The sequence below is a fragment of the Mugil cephalus genome, chromosome 15 (assembly GCF_022458985.1).
Source record: "Mugil cephalus isolate CIBA_MC_2020 chromosome 15, CIBA_Mcephalus_1.1, whole genome shotgun sequence".
NCBI classification, from domain to species: domain Eukaryota; kingdom Metazoa; phylum Chordata; class Actinopteri; order Mugiliformes; family Mugilidae; genus Mugil; species Mugil cephalus.
Window position 1 is genome coordinate 7615967 of NC_061784.1, and position 20443 is coordinate 7636409.

At 46.3% G+C, this 20443-nt stretch overlaps 1 protein-coding gene across 14 annotated transcripts in view; it reads left to right on the forward strand.

Annotated features, from left to right (window-relative positions):
* Window positions 1-20443, forward strand: part of auts2a (activator of transcription and developmental regulator AUTS2 a) — a 297228-nt gene that overhangs the window by 247398 nt on the left and 29387 nt on the right. For all 14 annotated transcript variants that reach the window (XM_047606279.1, XM_047606281.1, XM_047606277.1 and 11 more), the window contains one exon: window positions 18686-18734. In XM_047606279.1, coding sequence (XP_047462235.1) covers window positions 18686-18734 — 49 coding nt within the window. The remainder of the gene's footprint in view (window positions 1-18685; window positions 18735-20443) is intronic.

The window sequence follows — 20443 nt, forward strand, 5'->3', positions numbered from 1 at the left end:
ATAAAAATCAAGATGACAAGGTAAAAGAAAAACAGATTTACATAAGTGAATTAAAAAAAAAAACATCAGAAAATATAGTGGAGAGCTCCAGAAATATATGAGCCCATGTAATCGTTTAGTATATACCATCACTAAACATTCAGTGCGTTTAAAAAACGAAGAAAACGAAAAACGATTTGAAAAAATAAAACGAATTATTGTCTTAATCGGACTATAACAGGAGAACTTAAGTGCATGTAAAGACGTTACTCCGATTAAAATCGGAGTTCTCATTATCTGTTTGAGACCCCCAGATAATGCGATCGAATCGGAGTTTTCAATCGGATAATGCGTGTGCGCATGCTCCACGACCCGCTGCGCTGGCATGTGACCCCGGAACAAAAACGGCCAAGAAAGCCGGTCACAGAAGAAGAAGAAGAAGAGAAACGGAGCCGTCTGAGGGATAGCGCGAATCTTACCTGCACCAGAGGTAGCGCGAACATTACGTACAAGATTAAAAAATGTACTATTATCCGTCTGGTTGTTGTTTGAAATGCCGGTCTGCCTCATGAACGACTCTAGTTTATTATATCGCGTCATACGTCAACCCGGAAACCAGACCGTATTAACGTGGTATTAACCCGAAAAGACACGTATCGCCACCTAGTGTGGAGGAGGAGAACAGTCATTCGATTTTCTTCCACTGCATGTGAACTGGGACAAGGACTGTAGTGAGAAAGTCGAATTTTGAGCATAGCTCGATTAAGCTCTGCATGTAAACGCACTGAATGTAATCTTTAGAGCCGTTTAGCATGATGACTTAGACTACACAGCTTTATTATGACCCAAAAGCACGAGACACTTTTTTCCACATTAGACATTTTCGACATGTTACAAGTGGAAACACACTAGGGTGTATCTGAAACAACAGAGCTTGAACCCACGTCATTATGAATCATGTTAGTCACATCCTGTCCTGGTTTCTGATCATTAATTTCATCAAAACCGCAATAACTGCCAATGGTGATCTAAGCATTTATACCTGTGCACTGGTGTGTCGACACCGCTGTGTAATTACGCCGCTGAGGGACTGTGTGCGTCAAACGCCGCAGCTCATCTTGGACTAATCGAGCATCAGATACTTTTGCTGAAATGACAACAATCCAGCAGAAAAGGTATCTGAGCAGATGGTTTGTAGGAGGCTGTTTGTGGCCTTTTCTGTGCTTGTCTGGCCACTGAGACGTGATCGAGGGTGTGCACATGTGTCACTGCAGTAAAAAGTGCTAAGCTAACATTTAAACATCACAAGATAGTTTACCAGGTCAAAATATAATGATTACGATGACTAAGTACACCTTGAATGAATATGTTAATACAGGGCATCGTATGTATGATCTTATTTGTACGCATATACCATTTTGTAGTTTTATACAATACACGTTAGAGCAGGCATGTCAAACTCAGTTTGGCTCTGGGGCCAGATCCAGACTTTCTGTTCTCAGGTGGGCCGGATCAGTAAAAGAATGTCAACTCCAAATATTTAGCTTTGTTTTTCAGTACTATGCTTTATCATTCAGCCTACATTTGTAGCCTACCCTACATATTATAATCACGGATGACAAGGGATCTTTTCTAAGCACAACACATTTATTCAAAAACAATGGGAAAAAAATTATTTTTCATGTTTGGCCGTGAATGTGTTCACAACTGGTTTATTTTAACAGTTGAGTGAATGCCGTTTTACACCTGAACCAACTCACCACACTAAACAAACTCAAGTGAGAGCTATAAAAAAAATATTTTCGCCTTAATTGTCATACTGCTTTGAAATAAATAAAAAAGAAATACAAAATAAAATAAAATAAATAAAAAAGTTATAGCAGTGCATGGGCAATAGGATTAGACTACATCAGATCAAACTACTAGGCTGGGCCTACTGAAGTTGAGAATATACTGCATAATTTTAATTGTCTTTAATATGACATACTTGTCTTTATGATGAGTGGCGCCGAATATTAAACTCTTTGAACACTGCAACTTGCTGATTACATACCAAGCACACTGGTTTTGCATTCACTTCTGTGAATAAATACTTCTCGGTCCATTTCTCCTGGAAAACTCTGCACTCCGTGTCCACTCTTCTTTTTTTTTTGACAGTACCATTTTGGGAAGGGTGTGTTGACCGATAACTTGTTTAGAGGGTGAATGGTGAAGCAAGATTGCCGGTTTATTTTTACTTGGACACATCATGTTGCGAATGTTTATTTCCTGTGACTAACTCGTGTCAGTGCCGCATGCTTAACGTGAGCGCTTTTACACATTTACTGCCCTCTAGCGGCCGGAGGGAGCATTTGTTTTGTATTTATTTTAAAAAATCACAACTTTTAATAGAAATTAGCTAGAGACTCGCTTCTTTTTTTGACATACTCAGAAATTTATGCTGGGCCGGATTAAATGACCCAACAGGCCGGGTCCGGCCCGCGGGCCGTTTGTTTGACATGCCTGCGTTAGAGCCTTTATGTTCTCCTGTCCTTAGTTTTCATTTGTTGGTTGGGTTTCTTTTGCATTGAGACCTGGGTAATGTCGGTTTTGTTCTGACAGATATAGAGCGGTTTGCTTTCATTGGAAATTTGAGATCAAATATTTGCATTTTGTCCAAGGCACGGTGCCAGCTTTGTTCTCGGCTTTTTGTGTAGCAGGCAGCTAGCATCCTCCTTGCTCTTCGCTGCACAAATTCCTCTTCCCTGAGGTCGCCTCCTGTCAGCTGTCAGCAAAATTATCACAAGTTAGCAATTGTTGGAAATGACACAGGAGCTGCCGTCGACCGGCGGCCATAAATCTTTGACTGAGAAAGAAAGAAAGAAATAGACAGGCAGCGTGTTTCAGGAAGAAGAGAGGGGAACAGGGGGTCGTGGCTCAGTGCAGATAGGCTGCTGATGTGACTGGACCAGGCTCTTGTATCTACCTGGTTTTCATTAAAGCAGAAGATGAGATCAGGGAAGTGCAGGCGAATTCGTGTTCGGCGTAGCTGTGTGTACTGTATGTTTGTGTGGTTGAATGAGGTATCACACCGTGTGGCTGCATTAGCAGCAGTGATAGCTATCTCAGCTGAGTGGGGGGGGGGGGTATCAGGCCACGTGGCGTTTTTATCCTGCAGGGATCTGGACTAAGAGGTCGGAGTCGAGCACAACACAACCTGCAATATAGCAATGAAAACAAAATGAGGCAATACTAGATGCATCCATACAGTATAAGACATTACAATGTGGATTTGCAAGGAATATAAACAACAGCACAATGTTTAGGAGGTGATGCACGAGGCTGGGTGTGTAAGAGCTGGTTCTGTGGTGAATGTGTTCTAAAGAATAAATGACCTCACCAGCTGCCAGTTGGCATCGCGTCCCATCGTGTTGAGAGCAGCACCCGAAATTTTTGTTTCTATTTAAAATTTGCATGCAGCCTTCGCAGATAGCACACTAACAGACAGAGATGATACCGCATTAATATGATAAGCCACAAAACATGTCTGTGATGACAACATTTGAATTCATACTACAGACATGCTACTTCTGCGCCGTGTTCATTGCTTATGGTTGACAACACCACTGCTTACCACCTTTTCTCCGTTAGCATGCAGGAGAAGAAGACACCTGTAGGCCTCACACAGCCTGTCTTTCTCACATTTATTTCAACTTTATAACATTTGACTTTGAGCGGCCTGACGCAGCCCACGTCACCTCTTGCCCCGATCCCCGACCATCAGCCAAAAGGACGTTGTTCATGCATACAGAGGCTCTCTGAGACTCGCCTCAACGTGTCCTATAATCCAGCTGCAGCCCATTTCTTTCAAACATCAGAACTCCATGTGAAGTGCCCACCTCCGCGCTTATTGCGCAGGAGATACGTCTGCAGTCCCAGAGTGGTTCAAATAACAGGCAAAGGCAGTTTGAAAGTGGTGGCTTCCACTTGGTTCATGTAATAAAGAGAGTCTTGTTTGGATAGGCAGAGTTTTGTACGCGACTGATTGTGTTGCATTAAGGAGGAGAATGGGAGAGTTGTGTAAAAACCAGATGGTGGGAGTTACACCAGTTCATCAAGACGATGTGTAATCTCTCTCTCAGCAGCACATTGAATATGTTACAAATGTACAAACATCTTCCTACCCATGCAATGTGTTAAACTGCGTTAATGGATTAGTTTCTGTGGTTTCTGTGACTCCCTTCTGGGTTATTTGTAATGTGTGTAGAATACAATAACAGTAGCTAACTGGTTGGTTACTTGCTAACCGCGGCTATAGTAGAAAAACAGATCCAAGCATTATATATTTCTGCTGCCTTTAAATAATATTAAGTAGGATTTTGCTCTTTAATCGCCATTTTATTAGCGTGGAGATATTTAGCTGCATTTATGAGCAAGACTCTGTGTTGCTGCAGTCCACTTTACATAAATCTCAGTAATGACAAAGAAGTTAACACATTTGCATAATCTCCTACCTGGATTAATTCAGCGTGCCTAATGTGCTTGCAAACACTTGTGCACAAACACCCATAGGTGGTGCCATGAGTCCAAAAGTGCTGTTCTGCCCCTTCAGCGTGTTGGGCTCGTGCCTGAAGATGGATGAGTTCATTTTAAATGTGCTATCCATGTCCGTCTGTCTGTTTCCGATGAAGGTCTCATCAGAAGGTTAGTCAGACGCTGAGGGAATGGTTTCATTTTCCCCTCATTACAGCAGGCACTGGAGAATCGCAGAGCTTCAAAGCTGCTTGATTGCATTATAAGGCATTTGGTGTAATACGGGCGTAATCTATGCCATGTGACGGGGGAGTCAGGCCAACATTACAGCGCTGAATGGAGGGAGGGCGGACCGGGATGTCAAGCCTGCAACTGATTCACTTTCTGCACAGATTTCCAGTGTTATTGACCGGATGCATATACCCTTTAATTACCATTAAAATATTACTATCCTTAAAATAGTATTATGTACATATTATATTATATACTATCTACTTAATAGTGGCTCACTATATTTGCTGTCCACCATTTTATTTGAGTGTCCAGACTTGCGTATGTAAATATGTCCACTATGTAGTGCCGTCAAAAATTACGCAATGAGACATATATTAAAGGTTTTTGTCTGTGCCATGTTCTGTACACTACTAACAATCTTAAAATGCAATACACTGCATTTTATATACCCGAATATTATAGTTGAGTATTTCAGCGGCTGTCGTTTATGTTTCGAAATGAGGACGATTACTAATGGTCCAAAATCTCAATTTACTGACTAGTGAACGGCACCAATCAGCTATGACATTAAAACTTAGGGTTAGGGTTAGGGTTTGAGTTAGAGTTAACCCTAACCCTAACCTGCCAAGTATTGTTCAAGCCCACCAAACATCTCTGACCACTCAGAACATAAGACCTCTGGGTCTGTCCTGTGGTAAATCTTTTGGGTCCTGTGGGTGTGCAGGGTGGGGCCTCTATGAGTTTAGTTAGCTCTGGCAAATCCCAGCGGATGCTTGATTGGATTGGCATATAAGGGTTTGGAGGCAGGAAGTCCTTGCTGTTTTTGACTTCCTCTCACCACACCTCGTGGTGTTGATTCCATTCGCACCAAGCAGCTGTTTACTGTTAAAAAACAAAACAAATCCCAGCTCCCCTGAGGTGGCAGGGACCAAAACAGAGCTAAAAGGGCAGGAAATGTTGGTCACGAGCTGTTGGAGGAAACATGAATCCTTTATCTGCTGGACTTGTAGATAAGCTACTGTTTTGTAACAGTGGCTCGTCTACCTAAAACACACAGTTGCTCTTTTGAGTGATCACCGGACAAGCCAAAAGTCCTGGAGATGTGTTTGTTGTTTGGGAGCGCCTACTGATAGACATTTGTCCACATGGCCATGCAAATGAGTTTGTTATGTGTGATTCCTGTACAAAAGAAATTTTAAAAAATGAATCGGCATGTGGTAAATTAGCAACGTGATTGCAATGTGGTATCCAAAGGAGCCACGTGGAGCTTAGTTTCCTCAAAAATAACCCGAGTTTTTACTTTATTACCAGAGATTTTCCCTTAACTGGTGCAAACAGGGCAGCAGTGGCATTAGTTTGCGTATAGCAGCTTCAAGGGTTCGATTTATAATCTGGAAATCACAAAATACAGTCTCTAAAATAACAGCAAACTGTGATCCTGATATAGGCAGTGATCCATTACAGACGGCAGCTGTTACAATTTTCTGGTGCGTCCCAAATTACGTTGATTTTTATTTGCATACAGAGCCCAAATTTGAGATCGGGTAGTGAATGCTGGCTGGGGACACACGTGGAGATGTATTTTAATGGCAGGTGTCAACGCGCTAACTCATACCGGACGCTTGTGACTGGATCACTCATGTTAACATAAGGCCTGTAAAGCGCTTGGGTGTCTAATGAGGATGTCCTGTAATTGCGATTGCTTCATATAATGACGTTATGTACAGTATAACGATCAGTAAACCACTTTTTCTGCGGTGAGAATAATGGTTACAAGCTATCCAAAGTACGAGACTTGTGCTTCATTTGTTATTTTGGTGCTTTCAAAGGTCAAACACTGACAATCACTGTTTATCACTCCAACAATCATTACCAAGATCGTCTGCGGATAAAGAGCTATAAAAGAATTGTAATTATCGCCATTTTAGAAATTAATGTAATTATAGGCACCATTAGCATCCATCATCATGTTTAAGTAGATCCATGGTCCACCAAATGAGTGATCATCCTGCTCTTTATGTCTGCCCTCCTCCGTTGCTTTCTTACTGTGGCGAGAGGAAACCTTTCGAGGATGTTGTGGAATCCGTGCCAACTTAAACAGGGGTGTCTGGTCTGCCTTTTCCCACAGGCCCATAGATCCTTTATTCATATTTTAACCAAGTCTTGCAAAAGTCTTCACCCAGCTCCGCTTCAAACGAGTTTAGAAAGGGATCTGTGATGTCTATTTCGGAACAGCTGCGGTCTTCCGCTGGCTGGCGTGAACGTGTGGACAGTGTGTGGATTTTTTAAATAAAGGTTCGCGAGGACAGTTCACAGCTCGTGGCGGCGTGCGCAGGAGGCGCAGGATTAAATGAAACGAAAACGACAAAAAGTGGGTTGCGTTTAACAATCCCTGCTGACGGATATCCACCTGGTATCCATTTTTCACAAGACACCGCACAGCCTCAGCCGCGTGTTTGTATTCAACTGTGGAGCCATGCACAACATCTCAACCGCAGCTTCCCCCGTGGATGAATTAGTAATGCTAAAAGATTCCATTTCGTCTAACTAAACGCTGTGTGCTGCGCTCAACCTGGTTAATATAAGGAGCCACTCAATTTTTCATGCCCACACCAAGTGTAGCCTTCAATTTAACATGCGCTTTTAATCCTGGGAGTGCTAAATTGCTTTTTAATGTCGAGGAACATGGTGTTTTCGGAGTAACTCGTGAAAAATGCATCAGCAGTATGCAGAGTAAATCAGGTCTGATGTTTTTTTTTTGAGGGCAAAGGAACAAAGCAACACTACGGGAAAAAGGAGCGAAACCAATATGTTGTTTTGACACATCTGTCACCTCTCGAGAGGGCACCTCCCGCAGGCTGACAGTGTGCGCGAGTGTTTGTGTGTGATTAATTGTGCGCCTGTTTTCACACACGTCGTGGATATTTTAAATGCGCGCATTTCCCCAGCAAATTTTTTTTTGAAAACATGCCTTATATGTACTGTATATGTGCCCCCCTCCGCACCCCCTCGTGGGTGAACGCCTGATCGGTGTCAGGTGTTATTGTTGCCTGGAGCGTCGGTGGGTGACAGGTGTTCGCGGGCCTCCGTGGCCCTGTTAGGCTCCCCTGCACACCAGAAGCTTCGGAGGAGTCGGCGCCTGGACTCGATCAAGCATGACTAAAAGACACTCGTCTAATATCCCCGGTCAGGGAGTCGGTGAACTCACTCGGAATGACTTCCTCGGGGCCAGCCAGCCGACCTCCCTCTGTTATCACGTAACAATGTGGCCATCGGAGCAGACTAATCAGTAGACAGCAGGAGAAAACACAGCCAGCGCTGCCTCTGTTAACAATTGTATTCGGGACCTTATTTTCTCGGCTTCAGAAGGAAAACACAATAAAAACACATCACAAAAAAAAAATGCAATGAAAAGACATTTCAAGCCCTGATTTCATATGCCCTCCAGACAGTCATGAATATAGAAGACCAGGCAGCAACTAAATAGTTTGACCTAATATTGCGAAGCCTGTTATTGGTGCAAAGTTTATGTGCATTACTAATACTAAACCGTGCACACTAAGCAGTGTAATCCATGCAGCAGTAAATCTATGCTGTTTTGTTGTAGGGTGCAGCGATGTCCGTTCAGCCCGTCCCGACTCTGAAACTTCATTATGCAACAAACTGTTTACCCCCGTGTCAGTGGGCCAAACCGCAGCTTCCTCCAGGCGCATGTGTGCGCTTGTATATGTTTACCTGTGCATCCAGGCATGCGAGGCGGGGTCAAGCTGTGTGTGTGCGGCGCTTTGGACAAGAGGCACGCCCTCCCTCTGCCTTTTCGCCAGCGCAAATCCTCTTATGGTCCACGCACGTTTGTGTCAACGCAAAAGAGAGAACGGGCCAGACGGCGAGCTGTCCCAGATCATCTCGTTGAAGCCCCGTGTTGGTAAACACGGCGCACGGTAAGCCCGGCTGAGACAGGCGCTGATGATTTGGCTTAGCGCGAGCTGTTTCCTGGGTGGCCCTAGGTGGCTCTGACCGACACACACACATATAGAAGGATTACCGAGTCCACGCCCGTGTGCTGATCACTTTATTACCTCGCCTGGCGTCGCTCAAATATCAAAAGCAAACTCTACGGTGGATCGCTCAACACAATTAAATAAACACAAATAAGACACCCATTTACGAAGTATCGCACACACTTTCAGAGAGAGAGAGCGGCGTCTGTCTCTGCCCTGGGAGCCTGCGTCCACTCAAATAACCCCATGGTGCTGCTGTCAGGCGGCCAGCGGGACGGCCTCACAATGTGCACATTTAGGACCCGGAGCCCGACGGCTGCACAGAGTTTGTGGAGGAAAGCGTGGAATGTTTCCCGCGGGCAGACGCTGGCCGCTCTCAAAGGCATCTCTATTACAAACAGACAAGCGGGGCCTTATGTCATGGTCACCAGTCTTGGAGATACATTTCTAGGCTGGTGCCGCGCGCCGGGGCCAGCACACGCCCCCGTGGAAATCTACTGGCCCACACCGCGCTGCGCTCCTCTCCGCCGCTGCAAAAGCACATCGCTCACATTCGGTGGATGTCACAATCAGGATGGGCCGCGGCAAAAGCAGAGCCCGGGCGCTTCAGAAAGATCCCGAAAGTGTTTCATGTGCTGACAGAGAGGGTGTGGAAAGTTTTGATGTGCTCTTATTTGATGTCATTATACCGTTAATGTGACATCTTGTAAAGTCTTCTGTCAACCGCTGGAGTACTTTGGGTACCGGAGTCGTAAGCTTGAGCCGAACATGACAGCTCCGCTCAGCTCTGTCTGCAGCCGGTGGCCTTTTATCATTAGTGACAGATAAAGAGCCCTGTGATCTTGTGAAGCACCAGGCAGTAGCCTTGATTACCATCCCTGCTGATAACGCCGCATGCTAATCATTGTAAACATCATGTTGTGGCTTTGACACACTTAGGCTTATCTGTAATTGGTGTAATTGTTACTAGCATTTAACGAGATCGTCTTCCAGATATGGCGCGTGCCAAGGGCCCGGGCGCGGGAGAGGCTTCCTCAGATCTGCCTCGACGATGGGGGCACCGGATCGACACTAACTCCTCGCGCTGCGGTATTAATGAAAGGCAGCCACGAGCCGGAGCGCAAATCCGATAAAAGGGGCTGGAGATGAGGGGGTCATGAAATATTTAAATATACAGGGCTTCAAAGTGGAAGAGGCCTCCAGTTCTTGTCAACAGACAGGCCCCCTGCAGCCCAGGCACGGCCTCAGTCCCTGGCCCGCAACCAGCCTCACATGTAGGTCACAAACCGTCAGCTCACTTTTCTGCTTTCGGGACGCCACCAGGGGATAGGAGGGGATTCACTGATGAAATTGCTCCTGTCTACAAGCACACACACACACACACACACACACACAGACACACACACACACAGTCGCCCCCTTGTTCAGCCCGGTCTCCCGTATTCTAGTGTTACACAGGGGGGGAGATGAAGGGTGCAGCAGGAGGGCGACGAGGTGAAAACACCCTGTCACATGATAGAGGCTTTCTGGCGATAGAGGCATTATGTGGAGAAAATGCTTTCGGATCTCTTGCGGGGACGCGGCACAGATCAACCGCAGAGCGGAGGCACGCTAAAATAAAAACTATTCAATTCAGCGTGATGGGTCATGATACCTAACCTCTCCTGTGACGTGCCCCACGGACAATTATTTGGTCTCGAATGACTCTAAACTTCCCGTTTCTCTGCCTCCGGTCGCTCAGCCTCCCAGCACGGAGGCGACTGTAGGCAGAACAACGAGCTTATTTATTTCGAGCCCCGCGCCGCGCAATTAGAATCCGTCAGTGGCTGGCGGGCCGGTGGCCTGAAATAAGATAGAGAGGGAGGAGGACAGCGGCAGAAAGAGAAGGTGGGGGGGAGGGGGAGGGCAGAGACCTCCCTGCTGCCTGTCACCCCGCTGGCTTTTGATGTGCACGGCCCATCTCGTATCCCCCTAGAGAGGCTATCATCGGGCCCCCCACTCCATAGCTGTTGAGCACAGAGAGAGCTTTGGAGAGTTCGGGGGTGTGTGTGTGGTGGGGGGGCCGGGGGGGGGGGTTGTCTCCGTTGGTGCCTGACAGAATGATCTTGACGGAGCATTTCACAAGGCCTAATCCTTCTGGCCGCACTCCTCCAGCCGGGCAAATCGCGAGGGGGGTCCGCGCAGGGTCAGGCAGGTTTTTATACGACGCCTCAGCGGTGATTTCCTCAGCGCTCTCCTGTAGCCTTTCCCTTTTAAAAGACGCAGCGGGCCCATTTTTTCTTGCCTCCTTTTCCCAGCCCTCCACCACGGCGTTCGTCTCGGCGCTCGTCCCCGTCTCTCCCTCCCCATCTTGTCTGTCTCCTCCTGTTTTGTTTTCTTCTCCGCTCTCTTCCCCTCCAGTTCCTCCTCCTTTATCTCCCCGGCTCCCCTCGTCTCCTCGCTCCCACCGCGCCACAGAGAAGAAAGAAACAAAAAGGGAAAATATTATCCCTGCCAGCGCAGTAGCGCTTGTTTAGTATTAAGTCGAGGCCTCGTGGGGGGGGGGGGGGGTTCCAGCACCGCAGTTCTTTGGTTGTAGATGTCTGCTGGGTCTCGGCAAATATAAAGACATGCAGATTAGGGAGAAAAATTAAAGCTGGGGTTTTGTCATGGGTTATCTGGTAGGAATGTTTCTGTCTGGGATATGGCTCCACGTAAAGCTTCACTTAGAAAATTGGGGTCATATTAAAGGAAGCTTAGAATCCTGCTTTTTTGGTAATTGAGATCAAATGTCAGCACAGCTCCATGAAGTTATGCCGAATAAGATTATAAATGAATTTGTGTGGCGAGCATTGTTCACGCTGTTTTTTTTTTTTTTCCAACTCTTGTAACAAGCAGAAGGCAGAAATACATTCAAGAACAGTGACACGATGTAGAGATGAGAGTAAATATTGCAAACAAATACAGCACAGTTCCAATTAAAATTACCACTTCCCTGTCAATTCTTTTTCTAAATCCATTAAATCTCCATGTAAACACCGAGTGGCGGCGCTATAAATAAGCGCACAGAATTGGCATTTCGAATAATTTCGCTTTGAGTTTGGGGATGGGTAATTACCCTGACGTTAAATGAAAACGCTGAAGGTGAGCCGGTGCCGGCGCACGCGACGTCGATTGTCGGGCGTCTTGAGGCGGGCGGCGCATGTGCCCCTCTCCGTCAGGACGGGAGGGAGTGATTGACCGGTCTGAAATTATCCACGGCATGGCAGCCCGCAGCCCACATTCCACAGCAACGTCTGTAATTTAGGCAAAAAAGGTCTCCCTTTTTTTTTTGTTTTTTCTTTTCTTCCTGCGACCGGGCAGGGCGCCGTTGGAGGGGGGGGTGTGGGCGCGTTCGGGATGTAACCAAAGCGTTTGAGGCAGGAAAGGTTAAACCAATTTTCTCGTCTGCAGTGTTTTCCGAAGCGAGTCCCACGGCAGCGGCATTAGACTGATGGCCGGTGCAGCGGGTTTGTTCCCGCTGACAGGCCAGTTTCTTTCTGCGGCCGCAATGTCAACTGGATCTGATTATTGCCTACCAGATCCAGATAATGTCTGCCATTGATCAGGCCATTTATCTTGAACTCCTTCGGCCTGGCCCGCTTTCACGGGCCGCGGGGGAGATAAGCAGATACAGATAAGCAGATAACATAGTCTCTACAGGCTTTTAACAACCGGAAGAAATACTTTTCCGCTGCTTAACTGGCTGACGTGATGCGAGTTTCGTATCTCTTGGCTCGGGAAGCTTTATTATGACACAAAGGATCTGCTTTTAGAGGTCTCGTCGACCAAAACCAGATAGGCGCTTTCATCCCCGCGTCCGTCGGTCTTCCCTAATGCTCCCAGAATTCCACTCGCGTCCTGGGCCGATAATCGCCGGTTGAAATAAGAGTCGGGGGAAGATGCGAGGTTGAGATTCACTGCGAACTTAATAAAGCAGGTCTGCGAAAACGCAGGCGGAAGTTCAAATGTGCTCAAATCCCTCGATCTCTCTGTCGGGATATTTGATTGATGCGGTTGAAAAGAAAAGGCTATCAGCTTTTTCCAAAGCTCTTTTTTTTTTCTTCTTCCACGTTTGGCATGTTGTAGTGTCCCGGTTTGTGTATCGGCTTTTAATGCTGTCTGCGCGTGTCTGTGTGAGAGAGACTGTGTATTTGCATGCACAGCCTTGTGTCATCCCTACATTAACACTGGCAATGAGTGACACATTAATTTATGTCTGGCTATGTGTCTGAGGAATTGGGAAGAAAGGGCTTGTCAGTGCTGCTTGTCAGGAGGGGGTAGAGATTAGAGCCAGTTGTCATTGACGAACCAGTGCAGGCTCTGGGAGATAAGGTCGGCTGTAAAAAACAAAACAAAACTGAAAACATAAATATACGGTGCATGCATATATAGTAATTTATCAAATACATTTGAAAAAAAAAAAAAAGAGGCACCCTTACCCTCGAGATGTTGGCCCGTCGGAGGGAGTGGATTTCCGTGTGTGAACTGAGAAATATTTCACAGATCCATTTGGACGTTTCTGATGTTAAGCAACGAGCAACAGGGCGTGACCTAATCCCAAAGTCCTTCCCCTGAGAAGACGAGGATTTATTTGAAAAAAAAAAAAAATCCTTGTAAAACAGGTTTTATTTCCTCGGATCCGCACACGGTAGCTGCATGTTTCAGTCAGGCAGTGGATTGGTCACTCCAACTGTAACACTGTTGTGTGTAAACAGCCACGGGAACGCGATGAACGGCGGCCTCCTCTGTTCGCTTGCCAGTGATTGCGTTTACGGTGTACTGGCGTGATGCGGTTTCCGCAAGGAACTTTTAAAACATCTTCTGCAAACAGGCCGTTAAACTTGCCTGCTTTTATTGTTTGCGTCAGTTGTTAATGTGAACCTGCTGATGTTGGCATTTGTTCAAATCACGCCAGTGTCTTAGTTGAAGGGCTTGAAGAGGGCTGCTATTTACAGTACAGTTTAACACTTAACATAACATTATGACCACCTTCATAATATCGTGTAGGTCTCCTTTGTGCCTCCAAAACAGTTGTGACTCATCAGGGAATGGACATGAGTCTTCTGAGGGACAATGATATTAGAAGAGGATGTGGATCATCTCACAGATACTTGATCAGTTTGGGATCTAGTGACTTTAAAGGTCAAGTCAACACCTCGTGCTGAACTCTCCTTCCAGTGGTTCCAACTTTGTGGCTGATCAGTGTAGAGCTGCCAGTGTTGTTGTAAATATCTCAGAATCACACACAGAGCTTCTGAAGTGACTCCTGTTCACCACTGACCGTGTGACTCTGTTCAACGTCACTTTGAGTACACCTGTTTTTTTTTGTTTTTGTTTTTTGTTTTTTTTTAGATCCCATAAAGCAAAGACAGAGTTCAGCGGGCAAACGCGATAAGAGCTTTTAACATATTACGTTGCCAGCACTCATGTTACACTTATCAGTAATATTTTAAAGGAGGGTAGATGTGGCGTAATGGCAGGAAGGCTCATAAAGACAAACCGTTCCCCTGTGATTGTAATCTAGGAGAGTTCCTGTAAAATTAAACCCTGGTCATGGGTGGTGGTGTTGGGGGATTGGGGTGGTGGGGAGGGGGTTCCAGTTTCTTTGAAGTGGAGAATGAGCGTCCAGAAAACGGAATAAAAGATGACAAAATGTCAGTGTGAAGCTGATGGTCTACAGATAGAACTTGCATGCCCAGACAGCAATTACTGAGATACACAGCACACATCTAGACATTGTGTTTGATCTCGGCGCTTCATTCTCTTGCGCAGACGTTTTTTTTTTTCTCTCTCTCCCTCTCTCTTCCATGTTTAACCGTGCGGGGTTTTCATTTTAATGCGCGTGTTCATGTCTGTCAGCATTTCATTTGAATTAAAAATAATGTGCAGTGTGAGATCTGGCTGCCGATTGTTTGGTGGGGTGACTGTAATCACAGACTTGTGGTCGCTCTCAAATCTGATAATGACCATTTAAAATGGAGAACAGCAGCTCGCTCATAGCTGCCGCTGCTGCTGCTGCCGCCGCCGAGGCTGCTGCACAGGCCCCTGGAAAGGACCGGTAGCCATTTTCTGTCATTGGCAGACGTGTACATACATATCTTGAAGACAGCCATGTCATGCTTTTGAAGCCAAACCACGACGCGCTCTGGATGCCTCATCACAGCCACCGCTTCAAACACGAGGACGCATGTGATCTAATTGCATGCAACCACAGTTTAGTACGTTAGCAGCTAATTTTAGACGTGATTTATTGCGTTTGTGTTCTACTGGTGCATGAATCAGGCAGCGTAGAGCCGAGAATTTTCGCTGTAGTAATCAAAGATGCTTTCCCGGGCTATGAGCGACAGCGAGCTAGAGGTCAACCGTTTCATTAGTTGAAGCTGTTCAGTGCATAATGCGCACGTCTAGTGAAACACACAAGTGTGCTGAGCAGGAGCTTCTCGCTCGACGAACACGTGGTCTGCTCTTTCTCCCAGGCCCTTCGTGACCAAACCTTTATCCTCCGTATCTGGTGGGTGGACTTCACCCGGCCACCTGAGGCCGTTCCAATTATCAGTTCAATGGCACTTCACATTCTTCGTTTTGTACGTCCACGGCTGGCCTCGCAGAGAATATGGATGAATTATTTTCCGCTAAAGGTGAAATGTTTCATTTTAGCCTGAACTGGGAGCCAGAATGCAGTTTGGAGTAAAGCCCCATTGTGTCGACTCTAACGGCGGATTTGTTGAGCCATTGTGAGTCTCGGGCAAGTCTATATCCCATTTCCCATGACTTCATGTTTGTATATGGCTGATTCCAGCCAGCGGACGCTCGTCGTCGCGTTACCGAGGGACGGATTAGCATCTCAGCTATGAGCTAAGTCTGTTTTCTGCTCTGTGGTTGCTTGGGCTGAGCTGGCAGGGAAAGACTTTGGCAATGTGACTCCATTGTATATCCGCTGACCTCCCAGCCAGTGCGTCAATGCTCATTACACAAGCCATACATTTGCGCGGGTGTGCACCATTAAGAGGATTTTCTCGGTAATGTCCAGCAGTAGATCGGCAGTCACTCGGGTGTCGGGGATTGCAGCAACGAAGGGCGCTTCTCAGGTAAACATTATTTCCAGACCTGCAGTGTGAATCTTTCCAGATTCCTCTTCACATCTGCAGGATAGACATCAACACTGGGAAACAGCTTGAAGACTCGCTGGAAGAGCCCGAGTATGGGCCGTTCAGTTGTTACCCCGGGCAGGCGAGCGGAGAAAAACTCTTTCCAGGGTTTGGTAAAGTTATCATATAATTATAAGCTTGCTGGCGATGATTTATGCCTGCAGTGTCATGGGTGGAAGCCAGTTTAGGTTTTAAGGTCTGTCAGGGTGGCCGCAGAGAGCTCAAAGCTGGAGGCTGAATGACCCAAAGTGCTTTTAATTTTACCAGCTGACCTCCCTTCGGGCCAGTGGAGTGGGAGTTGATTCAACAGGAAGACGGTGCCTGTGGGCTGCAAGGAGGTGCATGCTGCTCATAAAGGAGCGTTTTGTTTTTCCTCCCCTCACGGTAGCAGCACCCTACTGGGGAATTCATTAGCGACTGACATCATCTCACTCTGTACCGAGTGAAAGAAAGAATATCTTTCTGCCCCAGCACTCCCCTCCCTCTCTCCCTTCTCTTCTTCCCTCCTGTTCTCTCTCTCCGCGCTCTCTCGCTGCCTCCTTATCTGCCCGTGGTGCGCTGCTCCGCTCCGCTCTGCTCGGCTCTGCTCTCTCTCCTTTTGCGCGCCATTTACGCAAAAGGTAAACGCGTCGATGTGCGCCTCTGCAATCCAGCTGCAAGCTTTTCGGAAGCCCAGAAACGCGAGTGTGTTTATCTTCTGAAGGAGCGCTGCCGAGATTCAATCCAAGTCCGTCTGGAAATCAGGAAGTGGGAGGACCCGACCGTGAAGGCAGCAGCGGCAGCACACAAGCAGCCAGTCGCTGGATGAATGGGAGTTTGTCTGGTGCTTGGGAGCGGATGGGGAGAGGCTCTCGTGTGCCCACGATCGGGATCCGTCAGAGAGAGCACGACAGACAGGCTTTGCAGCTGAGCACGCAGCGACGCCGGGCTTATACTTTGTGAATTTTCGCTCATTGCTTTGCGAGATTTGCCTCCGTCTGCGTCCACAGAGGAAACTGGCCGTGCGCTTTGTTGGATTGGTTTGCTCCATCGGACGCAGCCCCTCTCTGCGCACCGACACACAAACCCTCCCGGATCCTGTTTGTTTCCTCTCACGGATATTTCCGACAGGAGAATATACGTGAAAAAAAAACACACACACACACTACACTACATCCCGAGCAAGGAAAGGAAGGTGGATCAAGGGATTTTTTTTTTCCTCTCGAGTCGCACCCGTGCTGTTACAGAAGCTCTTCGTAGCGAGACACATGGTTCCCTTTGTCCAAAAGGCGCAGTAGCTTTGTGAACGGCTTTGGATTTTTTTTTTTTTTTTCTTGGAAAGGCTTCTTCCCTCGCTTCGCGCATGGCTGTCCTCAATTTAAACGGAGTAGACTTCGCCGCCTCTTATGTGGATTATATTATTTGAAAAGCAGAATGTGAAACGAGGCCACATTTACCAGACCGAGAAAGTAATATCCTGACTTATTTGCCTTCTCAGTAACCCTGCCACATCAAAGGTATGCGCGCTGGCTCTGAGCCTCCAATAAAATTATTTGACACACAATGAGATAGTGTGCAGAACGCGCACAGTAAATTCTGCTGTAGCAACTATTTTCCTGCTGCCTTTTATGCTGTCATTTATTCTTCCGCTTTCATTGTTTACATTGAGCCCGTATTGTATTGTTGAATGAATACCAGGTTCATGACATGGTTTTGTGCTGAATTATATAACAATGCAAGTTTAGTTGTCTGCTATCATTGTTTGATATTTTTAATTACAATTTATGAGGACATTCTGCTCCTGCTGCAAAACGAATATGAGCCGTGCGTCGAGATGAGGCACACGAGTGCGCATCCAACTAAGCTGTCACTAGATGCAGATTTTAAATATTCCCGTCATTAAGGTCAGTAGATCAGAAGGAAATATGACCCTGCTGTCGGTGTGTCAGGGTTTAAGAAAAAAAACTTGTGGTTCGGAATTTAGCATTGAATTAATCCAAGGCGCGAATCCACAAAGCCAGTTGTTAGAAATTCATTTTATTCCGAGAAAGCTGTCAGTCAGTCAGTCAGCTCATACCAGGCTCAACGGCTGCTGTTCCGTCTCCTCTAGTCTCCTCCACATGTAGTTACCTGCTAATATAATAATATAGCACCTCCATGTCCTGGATAAAATACGGTTTATCCACGACTTATTTTTTTTCTTTAAATATATTAGGCTTTTGTTATATAATTCAGGTTTAAATCCCTTCACTTTTTTATTCCAACACGCTGATGCTGCCGGAGTCGTGCCGCCGAGGCTTGGAGAAACCATGGGGCCGTTTTTGTGGCGGAGCAACAGTGCCATCAAGTGGCGTGAATGTGAAGAGCCGCTTGTTTTGTTTCAGTCTGACGTCCAGTTTTTTTAGTCATGATGCTCAAGTTATGCAGATAATTATAGACTGAATTTCGGCATTATGAGGTCGATATATGGTAAATATGTCTTGCCACAAATATGGTCACATTTGGTCAAATGTGTGTCAATAAAAGCGACAGCACAGCTTAATGACAAGGTGCCTGAAATGGAAATTGCAACAGCGTTTTATTACACTTGGAGAGTGAATACAGAACCACGGTTTGCTTTATTAGTTTTTGTGACTGTTGTAAAAAATATTGTAATGTAAGCAGAATTATTCCTGTGAATTATTACCTGATGTTGCTACAATGGGTTTGGACAGAAAGAAAACAAAATACTGATACAGATTCTGTGTTCTTAATGTGATGTTTTTTGTCATATATATATATATTTTTTAATTCCATTCTCCTCTTTTCTAGGTTTCCGATGCCAACTCAGAGAAATTTTTCAGCACAGTTGCAGTTAAAGGTACAGATTTTTATTTATTCATTTTTTTTTTGTGTACCATAATGTGTTGTGATGCCGCCGCTGTATCCAGTAATCATCATCGTGCGTCACGTGGGCCTCCGCGTCCGTATTCGTGTGACGCGCAGCGGCGCGCGGTTTTGGTGACCCTCTGTGGGGTGACGTCCTGAAATGCACCGCGACTCACCGCGCTGCAGCCGGAGCGGGAGGAGGAGGAGGAGGGAGAGGATGTGCTGATGCTGCGGGGAATGGAGCGAGAGCAGTAGGAAAGGCATCTGTTTATGGCCTCGGTGTGCCAACGCCACATGTGACCTCATTATCAAGTCACTAATTTGCTGTTAAAAGCAGGCCCATTTTCTGTGGCTCGGGGATAATGGAGGTGCCCCCGCGTGAATGGACATTCCTCTGTAATGGATGGGAGGTACCATGCGGGGCAGGAGGGCAGCTCAGAGACGGGGGTTATGACCCCTTTAGGGCTATGGTAGAAATGGGGCAGATTGCTGATGATAGGTCCTTGTACCACCGCCCCCACCCCTATCCCTATCCCTATCCCTATCCCTTGTGTTTCCTTGCACTTTCCTCCATGCAGACCTCCATACACATTTCCCACATTCTGGCCTTTGATACCAGGGCTTGATTTGTGGCGTCCATTGGGGCGCTCAATGGCCATGCTTGACAGGGAGGTTTCCTTTTGAACGTTCTCCTCCGCGGACTATTTGGTTCCCTTGAAAAGATTAAGGCCTCCTTTGTGCGGCCTAAATCAACAGAGGGCCACCCTCCATCCCCCACCATGAAAGGACCTGACTGGGGAAACAGTACACAAAATATGCTTTCTCTCTGCAGCATGATAGTCCACTCTCTTGGCCCCTATTTCCATTTAAATATCCCCCCTTTTCTTCTCTCCTGCCACCCTCGTCCCCTCCTCCCCTCCTGCCATATGCTAATGCCGGCCGCTATTGCAGAGGCCGAGTAAAAGAATCCAGGTGCAGGGGGAGCAGAGAGGGCCGCTGGTATTTTTATGGAGGGTGGTGTTGAGATTAAAAGAGTCGGGTTGGTTTTTGTTGGAGGGATTACCGGCACTCAAATGCAACCAAACCTTGGGACAGGCAACGGCTCCAAAAAAAATAGAAAGAGAGGGCTCGTTTGCGGGATGATGAGAGTCAATATTTGCCCAAAGGCAGGTGCAAAAAGTCTCCATTTGTATGAGGGTTTGTGGACGTTCTTCTTAATATTCTTATTGGATTTTAGGCTTCAGTATATATATACATATGAGACAAGCATCACAGACCATGAAGGGGCTAGTTATCACATGTAGTTATAATATAAAGTAGTATTCGGTGAATATATTGGGCTCTGGCATAAAATAATACCAGCAAATACCACATGTGTGACAGAATGAAATTGAGATATATTTTAACAATATATTGTTCTTGGCGTCTCACACACAGTATAATCATCGTTCATTATTCTGTGATTAATCACAACAAAGGTATTATCCCTCAAAACAACCAGGTGTTGAGAAGGCCATTGTAATTCAGCTGCTGATGTGCAGCTTTGGTAATGACTGACTTTTGGCTTTTCATCCTCTGCAGCAAGATTGAAAACGAGCCCAGGGCAACCTCGGGTCTCTTTGAAGACTCAGCGCTGGTCCCTCATCTTTTAATCTTCCAGCCTTCTCACCTACTGGATAATTACAGTGTATTTTTCCATGT